The 14,530-nt window shown below is 39.9% G+C and overlaps 1 protein-coding gene across 5 annotated transcripts in view; it reads left to right on the plus strand.

Annotated features, from left to right (window-relative positions):
• Positions 1-7,726: 7,726 nt before the first annotated feature.
• Positions 7,727-14,530, plus strand: part of LOC105929377 (transcription factor COE3) — a 62,734-nt gene continuing 55,930 nt past the window's right edge. For 2 of the 5 annotated variants that reach the window (XM_021318879.2, XM_021318877.2), the window contains exons 1-4: positions 7,728-9,694; positions 11,673-11,829; positions 12,357-12,420; positions 12,527-12,582. In XM_021318879.2, the coding sequence (XP_021174554.1) occupies positions 9,573-9,694; positions 11,673-11,829; positions 12,357-12,420; positions 12,527-12,582 (399 nt within the window). In that variant the 5' untranslated portion in view covers positions 7,728-9,572. Of the gene's footprint in view, positions 9,695-11,672; positions 11,830-12,356; positions 12,421-12,526; positions 12,583-14,530 lie in introns of all 5 variants that reach the window. The other 3 variants (XM_036132042.1, XM_012867137.3, XM_021318870.2) reach the window with 3 other exon arrangements.

Below are 14,530 nucleotides of genomic sequence, written 5' to 3' on the forward strand. Positions count from 1 at the left end.
TCCTTTTAAGATATCTCTAAATGAATTAGAGATATCTTGAATTATTCAGCTTTTCCATTTAAGATATCTTAAATTGACATTCTGACTAGTCAAAATTACGTTACGGATATCTTGAATTACGAAATGGCTTGCCATATGTCATCGCACAGGAACTGGAGGCGTGCGCTTTTGTTTTCAGAGAAGCTAAAGGAGGGTGCTGTAATGCCTTGTGCCGTCTAGCATGTCAAAATCAAGAGCTAGCTGGCTTTACCATAATTTCCGAAGAGGCAGATGCTGTACCACAGTATAAAAACTGCATCTGGTTATTAACTGAACTGGCCCGGGCTGAGGAATATTTCTTATTTCCAGCTTGGACATGAGTCGACAGTAGCGCTTTCAGCTAGCCATTTTTCAGTGCATTGTGTGCGTCGGCAGCAAGTAAATCCGAAATTCTTTGCAAATTTCTTCAAGTATACTATTTTCGCCCTCTCTGCATATCCCATACTGAAAAAGCTCTTTCTATATTGTGGCATTTTCTTACAATTTTGTCGAAAACAGCCAACACCATTGAATGTTCAGGCAGCTTTGGGCAGCTTACAGCCAATAAGGGACTTACATGCAATGTCTTATTTCAGATATCTTAAATTGTAATTCTGACTAGTCATAATTACGTTCGAGATATCTTAAAGTACAATTACGGATGTGTGACGCTTTCAATGACAAATCCGGTGATGTAATTTGAGATATCTTGAAAGGAATTTTGACTAGTCAAAATGTAATTGAAGATATCTTGAATTATTATTCTTCCTAGTGACATAAACATTTATATGATAACACTATATTGTAAAGCTATACAAATCTTAAACTTTATATCAACCCTTGGCACAAGTAATTCGGAGGAAGGATTCTTGTGCAGGACACCACGGAGGTATGTAACTGCATTGTAAATCAGATAACGGTTGTTTAAACAAAAAGAAACCCCCACAAAAGACCTTACCCATGGCTCTCTGGAATGTTTGTTCAGTTGACTCCCAAAACAGACCGGAACCATACATTAGATTTAATGGGCGGAGTGTCAGACACCACGTATCTGCTACAGATAGATTATATGAGGGGGTTCTTGGATAAAGGCTTAAACAGTTTAAGCAGGACAATAAAGTGAATGTTAAATTAAACAGAAAAACTACATAAACTACAAAAAAATGGATAAAACAGAGATAAACAGAGGGTAACTTATTGCATATTTAGTTTACTTTAAAATCATTGGTGTGTCAGGTAGGTTAGTTAAGGATTCAAAGCCACGTATATCTGTTGCAGTAAACTGGATCAGGATTATAGGAAAAAAAATAGGAACTTTTTCGCAGCATACACATCTGAGTATGGAGGAAATGGTACAGAAGTGAGGTGTGGTGACTGCTGAAAGGTTTTGTGTGGAGTGGTGTGCTGAATGGTAATCTTTAATCTTTAATCCAGAGAACATTCTGACATTCTTACAGCAAAATGTACTTTGATTTCAAACTAAATTAACTAATTTTAGATTCCACAGACATGGCGATTCCCACCGGAGGTATAAAGTTTTTGTGCAGGCATTCTTTTGCAGGACAATCAGAGGCCCAGCGTCAGGAAAGAGGAATTGCAATAAAATGTCTCATTAACTATTACATTTCTAAAATAGGTTTCTCATAGGCTGGAGAGAGAACAATGGAAGATGTGAAGTGCGTTTCTTGTGGGAGTGTTCAGTTAATTTCATTACAGGATATGTTTCCATATGATTGAAAGGAGCTTTTCGGGACCGAAGTCAACCTCCGGAATTACAGGTAGCACACAACATTTGATATCTAAGCGGTTGTCGTGTAAGTTTCAGGAGACATATAATTAGGAGAAAGGTAAAGGGAGTTCACCGACCCCCAACCTCGAAGGAGTCACAGACTGATGTGGTGGGCCAGAGGTCAGGGGCCAATCTGATTCCAGAGCAGTGTGTACCAGCCAAACAGAAGTTCCAGGAAAGATCACCGGAACAACTTATCTCGCAGAGCCACCCACGGAAGGGGCAGCTGGAATTTTATTTTGTTTTCGTTTTTTATTTTTAATAAAGATTAACATACAGTTCTGTGGAGACCGCGGTTGGAACACTGGCTCTTTAAACCATTTTCTTTAAAGGCGAGAAGAAGACATCTTCGAGACGCAAGACATCATGACAACAATTGAATGCATTGTGTAAAAAAGAAAAAAGAAAATGAGAGTTTTGTAACCACTGCATATGTCTTATAAGTTCCATATTCATAAGGTGTTCAATATTAGTATCGTTAGAATCTTGGTTTTGCATTGCATGATAATCTGTTTTTATTCTATGGTTTGATCTGAGTGTAGTGCTTTCATGGGTTATCTTTATTTCTAAGAAGACATTTTGTTAATCTAGGTTAGGACTCTTAAAGTCATATTTAGATCATATAATAGTTTCTGGTAGTTGCACATTTATCTTAGCTTTGCACCTCTCAGATAACGGTGCTTACTTTTCTTAATTCTAGTAGGTTAGAGATTCAGATAGGTTTAGTAGCTTTTTAGCTTATACTTGGGTTATTTTACATTTAAGGGGAACATTTGAACTTCATTTGATTTCATAAGTCGCCAACAGAGGGGACAGTGGGTTACAATATTACATCTTACTATTTACATTTTGTTTAAGGGTTTCAAGACATAGACTTAGTTTAGCCTAGTTATTGGTTTGATCTTTGAGGGATCAAAACAGAGGGGTTGTTGAGAATTAAAAATATATCTTAGTTAGGGTTACTGAGGAAAGCAGAGGGGGGTCTGTCCTTTCCTGCTCCAGCGTAAGATAAACATGGAGTTTTATTGTCCTGAGGGGGTGGTCAGCAGGAGAGGGGGTCAGTCATCCTCCCACTGAGCCATGCAGGAGGAGTTTAAAGTTGATAAAAGGAATGTCTTGGTAAAACTTACTTCAGACAGACAGACAGATTTATCCACCGCGGTGAGAACAACATCTTGTAAATGGTATGTACTCTGTCTCCATATTTAATTTCAATGAATTAAATATGTATTTAAACCGTTCTACCTCTGATCAATGATTCCTCATTTATTGTCAAATCTTAAACCGGGGTAAAAATGGGCCTTTAGTAGCGAAGCAGGATTAGGCCAATAATAAATAAATCACACTAGTCAGAATATAAATAAAGATATCCTAAATTACCATTCTGTATAGTTAAAATTTAGTTTTGTCTAGTCAAAATGCATTTTAAGATATCTGGAATGTAATTACAGATAGTCAGACGAAACCGAATTTATGTTAAACGGCTTGCCATATCGCTGCATACTTGGCCGGTGGATCAAAAGGTCCGAAAGAAATATGATAAATTTGTAAAAGAAACGCGAAAGGACTGGATTGCCGGCAGTGACAAAAGTGTTTTATGCAATTCACACTTCAGGAGCGAGGAAAGTCGTAGTGTTAGCAGGCAGTGTTATTGCCGGATGTGCGGTACTCGTTCTGTATGTGACATACCGGATCGGCCGATTGAGGAATGTTCGGGCTCATTCGCTTATACAGCAAGTTTTATCGAAATTACTTCCAAACGGCGCACATAGTTCACATATAATATACATTTCTTTACTCTGGTGACTATTTGAATGCATCTGCGTTAAAATACATTTTACGTGTAACTTAGGCTTTAAGCTCAGAGGAGACAGAGCTTTTAGTTATGGAACGTTCTGCCATTCCATAACTAAAAGAAAACGTTAGAAATGCCCTTTATCGTCCACTTTTAAAACTCGCCTCAAGACATTTTTATTGCTTGGCTTTTAACACGTTGAGACATTTGCTGTTATTCCTTTTTATGTTTCTATTGTAATCCTTTGATCTTTCCATTTAAATAGTTTATTGATTATTGTCTGTACAGCACTTTGTCGCAGCTGCTGTTGTTTTAAAGTTCTTTATAAATAAAGTAGTAGTAATAGTAGTAGTAGTAGTAGTAGTAGTAGTAGTAGTACTACTACTAGTAGTAGTAGTAATAGTAATAGTAGTAGTAGTAATAGTAGTAGTAGTAGTAATAATAGTATCAGTAGTAATAGTAGTAGTAGTAATAGTAGTAGTGGTAGTAGTAGTAGTAGTAATAGTAGTAGTAGTAGTAGTAATAATAATAGAAGAAGGCTAATGTTGTTTTGAAGTTTTTTTTATAAATAAAGTGGTAGTAGTAGTAATAGTAGTAGTAGTAGTAGAAGAAGAAGGCTGGTGTTGTTTTAAAGTTTTTTATAAATAAAGTGGTAGTAGTAGTAGTAGTAGTAGTAGTAGTAGTAATAGTAGTAGTAGTAGTAATAGTAGCAGAAGTAGTAGTAGTAGTAGTAGTAGTAATAGCAGTAGTAGTAGTAGTAGTAGTAGTAGTAATAGAAGAAAGCTGGTGTTGTTTTAAAGTTTTTTTAATAAATAAAGTAGTAGTAGTAATAGTAGCAGTAGTAGTAGTAGTAGTAATAGTAATAGTAGTAGTAGTAATAGCAGTAGTAGTAGTAATAGAAGAAGGCTGGTGTTGTTTTAAAGTTTTTATAAATAAAGTAGTAGTAGTAATAGTAGCAGTAGTAGTAGTAGTAGTAGTAATAGTAGTATTAATAGTAGCAGTAGTAGTAGTAGTAGTAGTAGTAGTAGTAGCAGTAGTAGTAGTAGTAGTAGTAGTAGTAGTAGTAGTAGTAATAGAAGAAAGCTGGTGTTGTTTTAAAGTTTTTATAAATAAAGTAGTAGTAGTAATAGTAGCAGTAGTAGTAGTAGAAGAAGGCTGGTGTTGTTTTAAAGTTTTTTTATAAATAAAGTAGTAGTAGTAATAGTAGCAGTAGTAGTAGTAGTAGTAATAGTAATAGTAATAGCAGTAGTAGTAGTAATAGAGGAAGGCTGGTGTTGTTTTAAAATTTTTTTATAAATAAAGTAGGAGTAGTAATAGTAGCAGTAGTAGTAGTAGTAGTAATAGTAATAGTAATAGCAGTAGTAGTAGTAATAGAAGAAGGCTGGTGTTGTTTTAACGTTTTTTTATAAATAAAGTAGTAGTAGTAATAGTAGTAGTAGTAGTAGTAGTAATAGTAGTAGTAGTAGTAGTAGTAGTAGTAGTAGTAGTATTAATAGCAGTAGTAGTAGTAATAGAAGAAGGCTGGTGTTGTTTTAAAGTTTTTATAAATAAAGTAGTAGTAGTAGTAGTAGCAGTAGTGGTAGTAGTAGTAGCAGTAGTAGTAGTAGTAGTACTAGTAGTAATAATAGAAGAAAGCTGGTGTTGTTTTAAAGTTTTTTATAAATAAAGTGGTAGTAGTAGTAGTAATAGCAGTAGTAATAGCAGAAAGCTGGTGTTGTTTTAAAGTTTTTTATAAATAAAGTGGTAGTAGTAGTAGTAATAGCAGTAGTAGTAGTAGTAGTAGTAGTAGTAGTAGTAGCAGTAGTAATAGAAGAAAGCTGGTGTTGTTTTAAAGTTTTTTATAAATAAAGTAGTAGTAGTAGTAGTAGTAGCAGTAGTAGTAGTAGTAGTAGTAGTAGCAGTAGTAGCAGTAGTAGTAATAGTAATAGTAGCAGTAGTAGTACTAGTAGTAATAATAGAAGAAAGCTGGTGTTGTGCACAAAGCTGTTGAAATGAGGCCGTTCATGAGATTTCTGAGAACTGTGAACTGAACAATGGAGTTTATTAAGTGAGGAACATGAAAGGCATGAATGAAATATTTATTCTCTCATAGAGAAACAGTCACATCATTTCCCTCAGAACTAGTTCTAGTTGACCTGGTACCACAAGATGAAGGCCCAGCTTCTGGTCGATGCTGGAGTTCAGGAACGGCCGTCTGTGTTCCAGAAATCTGTCACACTGATGGTTTTTATAAACTGCTGATCCAGATCACTGCAACAGAAAAGTCGGCCTTCCACGGAGGAAAGCTGGAAGAGAAGGAGTTGGACCAGGAGGTTTGTGCAGGATGTCCGAGTCACGAAGGAGGAACGCCAAGGACCTTTAAAGAAAATAGAATCACAGAAGAATAAACTCATCAGGGTAAAACCTCTGGCAGAGCCGCTGAGTCTTATTATCTGAGCAGGAAGCGGCCTAGAAACAGCAGCGAGTTCAGATGTTCTAATCCCAGATTACAGACGGTCTAAATGCTGCCGTTTAAACTGAAGCCATGAATCAATGGTTCTCACCGCCTCCGCTGGCCCGCCTCACTCTCCCCACACCTGGGAAACCCTCCGGTGTGCCGCCGCCAGCCCTGGCTCATGTCGCCATTTAAATGCAAATGCACACACACACACACACACACACACACACACACACACACACACACACACACACACACACACACACACACACACACACACACAGCTCAGCAACTCTGCAGAAAAACAACAATTCTCTTCAATTTATTCACATTCATCCATTTAAATGTCATGTGGACATTTTTCATCAATTAAAAAATTATAAAGAAATCCCAAAAAATTTTTGGAATGAAATATGAAATATATGAAATATAGAAATGTTCTTTTTACAATTTAGTTTTCTTTCAGATCAGAAAATTGTATGATTTTAATTCTAGCATAAAAACAAACATACAATGTAAGATGTTAAAATGATTGTTTTATCCCTGCAGCGGCTGATGAGGAGCGGCTGATGAAGAGCGGCTGATGAGGAGCGGCTGATGAAGAGCGGCTGATGAGGAGGGGACGGTGGCGCTCCGCGGAGAGGCCCAGACGCCTCCAGAGGACGATGGGATCAGGCAGGAGACGGGAGGAGGAAGTCAGGAATAATTTGTGCGCTCGCTGCCGCTGATGGATGGAGCTGTGAAGCTAACAGAGTTTCTCTTTATGGAAATCAGATCACATGCAAAGGTTTAAATCGCTGCGCTTTCCTGATCAGCGTTCCCACATTTAAATTCCTGAATCAAATCTTCACTCAAACATTTGGGTCCATTTGTTCTGTTTTAATTTTGCAGAAATTAATACATTTCTAAATAAATTGAAATAAATAAATTTGTCTGAATTGAGTTTCTGCAGCTTAAACTCTTCCAGCTCCAGAGAAACGAGACGTTCTGGAAGCAAAAATGAAAAACAAGGATGGTAAAAATAAATAAAATTTTTGTTTTATTTCAGTTAGAAAATGGAGTAAAAACAAAAGAAGTAAAAGTGAATAAATGATTTTCTTATACTTGTGTGGCAGCCCTCAGTGGGGTTTTATTTAAAGAGCGGCGCCTCCCCCGCTCCTCCCCCACGCCTCCCATCACTCCTCCCTCCTTCAGACCTCCAGACAGCTCATTTATTCGTCCGTTTAAATTGAATTATCAGCTTTTTATTAGCGACAAAGGTGCGAGCTGGAAGCTGCAGGGCCTGGTCCTCCCATTATCCTGAACATGTTGTTGTTACGGAGTATTGATCAGGAATGATTGATCGGAAGCTGGCAAGCTTTTAAAAAAATAAAAGCTGAACTCCAGAGAAAATCAGTTTTCTCTTCCTCAGATTTTTATTCTTCAGCTTGAGATATTTCTCTGGTTCCTCCTTCCGTCCCTGTTCCTTCTCTTTGGTTGCTTCTTCTCCTCCACATCGTTCCCGTTTTTATTCCTCACAACAGAAACATGAACGCCTTCCTCCCCTCTCTTTTCTTCCGCTCTTTTCTTCCTCTCTTTTCTTCCTCTCTTTTCTCCCTCTCTTATCTCCCTCTCTTTTCCTCCTCTCTTTTCTCCCTCTCTTTTCTCCCTCTCTTTTCCTCCTCTCTTTTCTTCCTCTCTTTTCTCCCTCTCTTATCTTCCTCTCTTTTCTTCCTCTCTTTTCCTCCTCTCTTTTCCTCCTGCCATGGCTCCAGAAGCGGTCCTCCCCTCGGAGCCTCGGAGGCCTGCGGCCCCAGAGGAGCGGAGCGCCGTGGCTGTGAAAAGCCTCTCATCGCTTCCTGTCTGACAGTTTGGAGTTAATCAGCTGAACGTAACGAGCAGCAGACGCATCAGCTCCACTTTTCTTCCTGCAGTCAGAAAATAAAGACGAGGAAAAGCGCCTGCTGAGGTTTGGACCTGACCGGACCGACACCAGACCCTGAAATGCGGAAGCTGCGGAGCTTTAATGATAATCAGCTGGATCCCCAAAGGAGACCTCCTCCAGATGTTCTCCTCAGGAATCCTGGATGTTTATCTGCAACCTGCAGACCACAGAACCGCTGCAAGGAGACCGGATCCACAGAGACCCACAGAAATCCCAAACAGCGCCCCCTGTTGGGTAGCATTAGCTCAGAAGACAGAGGAACACGCTGAGCCCAAGGTCTTCATGAGCCGATGGGCTCCTGGACCTTCTGGTCCACTTTAATGTTGATTCTTTGAGCAGAACCAGAATCTTTATTTCTGACTGCTGTTCTCCAGTGATGACCTCTGGACTCAGATGTTCCTCAGTCTGTGGGGTTCTACCAAAGTCTGCCCAACAGCCTGGAACACCACGGCCCGCCCAGAACCAGCAGGATGTTCTGGGTTCTGTTCTTCTGGACTATTCAGGGCTGTCATGATCTCCAGGATGAGATGTTGGACATCAGAGGAGCTGGAAGGACGATGAACCCTCAGGGCTCACGGTTCTGCAGAGCATCAGGGTCTGGACCACAGGCAGGACCAGGTAACCCACCAGATTGGGTTCTGTAGGGGTGAAGGCTTTTCTAGAGATGTTTCTAGAGATGTTCTGCTGCACAGCTTCAGAGTTCTGATAAAATGGTTCTGGGACTTTGGGTTCTTCACAGGACTCTGGCGACATCGTCCTGCAGAAAGTTCTGCTCAGGGTTTCTAAGATGCCGTTTGAAGAGGAGATCCTCTGAGACTCAGAGTTCTGTTGAGGCCCGGTTCTGACCGCCCGGACCTTTGGAGCTGTGTTTGGTTGCCTCTGCGGCGCTTCCACAGGAACCAGTTGACTTTGTGGTGGGACCGGAGCGAGCCGGCGCAGCACACACACCTGCTCCATCTGTGTGTGAAGGTCTCCTCCTCCTCCTCCTCCTCCTCCTCCTCCTCCTCCTCTCCCTCTCTCTCTCCTTTCAAGGCCAGGCCCCGCCCCCCCCCTGTGATGTCAGCGGCTTGGAGGAAGACCCGTGGGGTTTTTGGGTTTTGGCGTCCAGTCCTGTGGGGCCGCAGGGCTGAGAGTTTCTCCTCCATCCCGGGCGGGCCGCCTCTGCTCCTCTCTTTGGGGAAAAGAAAAAAGGCTGAGTTCTCCATTCGCCCGCCGAAGCTGTTTTCCTCCTGTGTTCTCTGAGGATTTTAGTTCTTTTTCCGCCTCCGCCTTTTTGTTGGTCTCTGCGGGTTTCATCGTGTCGGCCGACTGACAATTTGTAAAAAACAGTTTTTCTTTTCCTCAATCAATTAAAGTTGAAATAAGCCTGAAAAACAGAAAGTTCTTCAGGCAATAAAAAAGTTTTTCTTCCTCGCAGAGATTTCATCGTTTTTCCTCTTCGGTCTTCGTCCTGCTGGTTTTCCTCCAACAGTCAAAATGTCTTCCATCCTGAAGCTCCGGTCTGCCCTGTAGACCTTCTGCTCCTCCAGAGTCCAGCGTTCTTCTTGAGGCTTCTTGGTGTTTCTGCTGCCGGCGCGGCGCGGCGCAGAGCAGAGCGGAGCGTCCTGAGATGTTCGGCATCCAGGACAGCCTTCCTCGCGGGGCCACGGCCAGCATGAAGGAGGAGCCGCTGGCCGTCCGCTCCTGGATGCACTCGGCCGGCGTGGTGGACGCCAACACTGCCGCTCAAAGGTAAACCACCGCCACCCTGGGGAATTCTGGGAGCTGTAGTCCCAGCGGTCCTCATCAAGGTTTTTTTTTATAAATCTTTTTCTGAGCCGACAGAAAGCTGAGAAAATTACTGTTGATATAATGATTATCAAATAATTTTTGCTTGAACTAATTGTTAATATTTATTATTCTAATATTATTCTATAATATTTATAAAAAAATATTTTTAATACAAAATTACAAACATTTTAAATATCCTTAAAAATTTCAAAATGTTTCTGATGTTAAACATATTTCAAGTCATAAGAATGTTTTATGTTCTAAATGCAGCTTAAAATAAAACATCGATATATTTTTCATATTTCAGAGAAATGTTTTTTGTTTATATCTGAAAAGATTTCCACCCTCAAAAAGGAAAAAGAAAATGTTTATAGCAGTTCATTAAAATGACTTTTCCCTCTGCTGATTTATTTGACTGATTGCAGAAAATAAATCTCCAGATTTTATTTTCTAATTAAATCAGGTCGGACTCCGACTTTATTCCAGCGGCTGCGTTCACACATCCACGTTTCCTTTGACAGCGCTGGATTTGATCTCCTGAGCCTGAATTATTTACAACAATGTGGTGAAATTAAAATAAATTAAATTATAAAATCTCCCCCCAATCATTAAAATCCAGAGAGGAAATAGGAAAATGAACTAGAATATTTATTTTAAGGAAAATGTAATTATCTAAACTAGTTTTTAATATCTTTTCATGCAGAAATTATAAATATAAACTGTAGTTTATTCACTTTTAATAACATCAAACTTAGATAAATAGACTTTTATAATTCTAAAGTTGTTTGATTTAAGTTTTTTAATTTCCACATTAAGAAATAAAATAAAAGTTAATTTCCTTAATGACTGTCTGTGAAGGGCTGATTATTTCTGGGATTAAACTAAAGTCTAAATTGAACCTTAATGTGATCCTGCACAGTAATTATTACAATGGCACACAAAGGCCTCTTTAATTGTACATTTTCTAATTCATTTCTTGTAAATCCAATCCCAGAACAAGTGTAGCAAAAATGGCCTTTAATGATGATTTAAAGGTTTTAAAAAAAGATTTCACCAACAAGTTAAATATTTGCTTTAATAAAATGCTTTTAGCTGATTTTATCCGTGCTGATTTGTCAGGATAAAAATCACATTTATTAACAAAATGCTTCAGCTTGTTTGTCTCTGCTTGAGATTTCTATATTTCATGATGATCATTAAATATTGACGTGTGTGTGTGTGATGCGCCGTGCGCTGAAACAAACGCTCCTGGTGTTCTCAGTCATATTGTAATGAGGAGCAGATTTACTGTCGGGGTCGAAGCTGCAGTTTGACTTCTCCTCCATGAATATTAATCAGTCGTGACTCCGGTGTGATTCTCTGTTTGCTCTTAACTTTATCTCCTTTGACTCGGCCTGAAGCCGCCGCAGGGAAGCCTTCTGTTTTTATCTTCTCAGAGAAACAAATCAGACTCTTTGACACGCCACAAACATGCATGTTTCACATGTTTGATGTGAGGAGCACTTTATTTATGCACCATGAACTCTGGCCTTTATCGGAGCCATTTCCAGTTATTTGTTTCTGGACTTTTACAGGTGCCGTGCAAAGATCAATGACATGCTGTCACTTTAAATTAAGTCCACATCCCCTTAAATGTGGTTCTGAACGCAACGCTGCAAAGGTTGTAAAGTTATAAAGCTAGACCTGCAGAAAAACTGAACTGTGATGATTTACTGTAGGATTTAAACGCACCACCACCCAAGCTCCTTCTCTGGCTGTTTAATCATCAGTTTTAAATATGGGTCTCTTCTCTACTCTGAACAGCTTTTATTTTTTATGAAGGATGAAATGAACTTGATAAAAATATATGTGATGTTTTATGGTAAATCTATAATGTTTTTTTTCCAGGTCACCTTTTGCCCTCTGAGGTTTTTTTATTCTCACATATGTGTTTTTTCAGCGGGGTGGGCTTAGCTCGAGCACATTTTGAGAAGCAGCCTCCCTCCAACCTGAGGAAATCCAATTTCTTCCACTTCGTTCTGGCGCTTTACGACCGGCAGGGGCAGCCCGTGGAGATCGAACGCACCGCCTACGTCGACTTTGTGGAAAAAGAAAAGGTGAGTCTAACGAAGGCAGGGAGGAGCTATTATACACACCAAACGCACCCACAAGACTACGGAAAAACAAATGTACCTGACAGAAGACCAATAAAACACAAATGTGTTCGCAGTACTTATAAAACAACTTAAAGTTGCTGACTCAGTCTGACAATCTAAGTGCACCCATGGCAAGACATTTAGCTAACTTGTCCTGTTGTTTTAACTCAACTCAATTAACAGACGGGACTTAAAAAGACACAAAAACACACTTAACACACCCTGAGCTCTTAGATCAAATGTGACTAAATTAATGTACCCCAAACTCTTTTTCTGGTTAGAAAACATTGTAGAAAACAAACGCCCCTAAACTCCCAGGTCCAATCGGGTAGCATTAAACGCCTGTGAGCTCTCGGGTCAGATCAGAATAGAGGACACAAACACACCATAATCTCTTAGATAAATCTGCTCAAAGGAAATAAACTGTGAACTCAGAGATCAGTCTAACAATCAGAGTCAGGATGATCATTCTTCTTCTGCTGTTTTAGGAACCAAGTGGAGAGAAAACCAACAACGGGATTCATTACAAACTGCAGCTTCTTTACAGCAATGGTGGGTTTGCTTCTTTTACTGCACAGAGCAGCTGAAGCACTCAGATTATCCTGTGATTTTCTACTATCTGTATAACATGGGTATTACTGCCTTTATTTGTGTTCAGGTGTCCGAACAGAGCAAGACCTCTACGTCCGATTAATCGACTCCATGACCAAACAGGTGAGGGTTTAAGGAACTTGAGCGACCTTCTCTTGCTTTCTCTCCTCCAGTGTGCCTGCACCTCCTCTTTCTTACGTTCACATACTATTCTGTTCCTCTCCCTTTTCTTCAGGAAGCTTCTATCAATGTGATATCAGAAGAAAATTTTCCCATTCAGCTTGAAACCTTCTGTGGTTGGGTTCTGACGTTCTGTCAAAACAGTGATTTTATTCCAGAGTTGTAGAACCGTTGTTCCAAACTAATAACAAACAATTTCTGCTGCACTTGTTGGTGTGTGTGTATCGTTGGAATTAGTAAATGTGTATTAGTTGGTACTGGTAGTGTAGATGTGTAAATTGATTGACACTTGTTTTGTTGGTGAGTGGGTATAACTTGGTACTGGTAGTGTAGATCTGTAAATTGGTTAGTACTGGTTATATTGATGAGTGAATTTTGGTTGGCTGTGTGTGGTTGAGCGTGTGTATGGTTGCTTGTCCTGTGTGTCACTGTGTTGTCTGGTGATGGACTGGTGATCTGTCCAGGGTGTACCCCACCTCTCGCCCAATGACTGCGGGAGATAGGCACCAGCCCCCACCACCCTGCAGGATAAGTGGGTATAGATAACAGATGGATGGTTATGTTGGAGTGTATGAATTAGTTGGTACCAGTTGTAATGCTGTGTGTGTGCCGGCTGGTGCTGGTTGGGTTGGTGTGTGGGTAGTGACCGTTGAAGATAATTGTTTTTGGGAGGCATACTCGAGGTCTAACATTACTACAAGAAACAAACAAACAAAAAAACAACTTAAACCTCGCTTGTCTTCTGGTGAATATTTAGGTCTTGTTGACGCGGTCCAGTACCTGCCAAGTCTGGCTGTATTGGTTTGTACTGATGGTGTCCATGCATGCTGGTTAGAACTGGTTGCATGGATGGGGCATCCTCTGTGTTTTTAGCACCAGCTGTTGCTGGTAAGGGGTGTGCGATCAGAGATGAAGCATCTGTCACCTCCATGTCTCTGCAACATGGTTTATTCCCCTATAGTGGCTCATCACAGTTTCACCTCCTTGGTGAACACACAGTCAGGTCAATGTTCTCACACAGAAGATATTCTCTGTGATAGAACCGAAAAGTCAAGAGTGTGAGGCAGCAAAAACAACAATTTCTGCACACAGCAGGTGGTTAGTTTCACCTACTGAGGGGTCCTGACCTGCAGGAGCAGAAACACCAAGTCTGTCTGAAGTGACAGGACATTTCCTAAAGCTCCCACACTGTGGAGACATCACTTTATGGATCTGATCAAACTGAATACAGATGTGTCCACTTCATTTTATTCATGTAAAACATTCAACCCCAACACTAATGTGAATCCCCACTGTGTTGTCAGATTATTTAAAACCTGTGAATAAAATTCTATTGAATTGATTCTAAATAATTGGCATCCTCCCAAACATGATTACCTCGTCCTCAGTAAGTGAGGCAGTGTTGGAGGAATCTTTAGAACCTGCGCAGTGTCTGAACTGTTTAGAAGCAGTAGAGCTTTCTGAGCTATCTAAAATTTTAGCTTCATCTAAACCTTCTACCTGTATGTTAGACCCAATCCCAACCACGTTGTTTAAGGAGATATTCCCTTTGATCAGTGGCACTATTTTAGACATGATTAATCTATCCTTGGTAAATGGATATGTACCACAGGCTTTTAAAGTAGCTGTTATTAAACCTTTACTTAAGAAACCATCTCTTGATCAAGATGAGTTAGTAAATTACAGACCTATATCTAATCTTCTTTTCTTATCTAAAATTCTTGAGAAAGTAGTTGCTAATCAACTATGTGAACATTTACAAAGTAATGACCTACTTGAGGAGTTTCAGTCAGGCTTCAGAGCTCATCATAGCACTGAAACAGCTCTGGTGAAGGTCACTAATGACATTCTCATGGCCTCAGATAATGGACTTGTGTCTATACTTGTCCTG

Source organism: Fundulus heteroclitus, unplaced genomic scaffold (assembly GCF_011125445.2).
Source record: "Fundulus heteroclitus isolate FHET01 unplaced genomic scaffold, MU-UCD_Fhet_4.1 scaffold_47, whole genome shotgun sequence".
Taxonomy (NCBI): Eukaryota; Metazoa; Chordata; class Actinopteri; order Cyprinodontiformes; family Fundulidae; genus Fundulus; species Fundulus heteroclitus.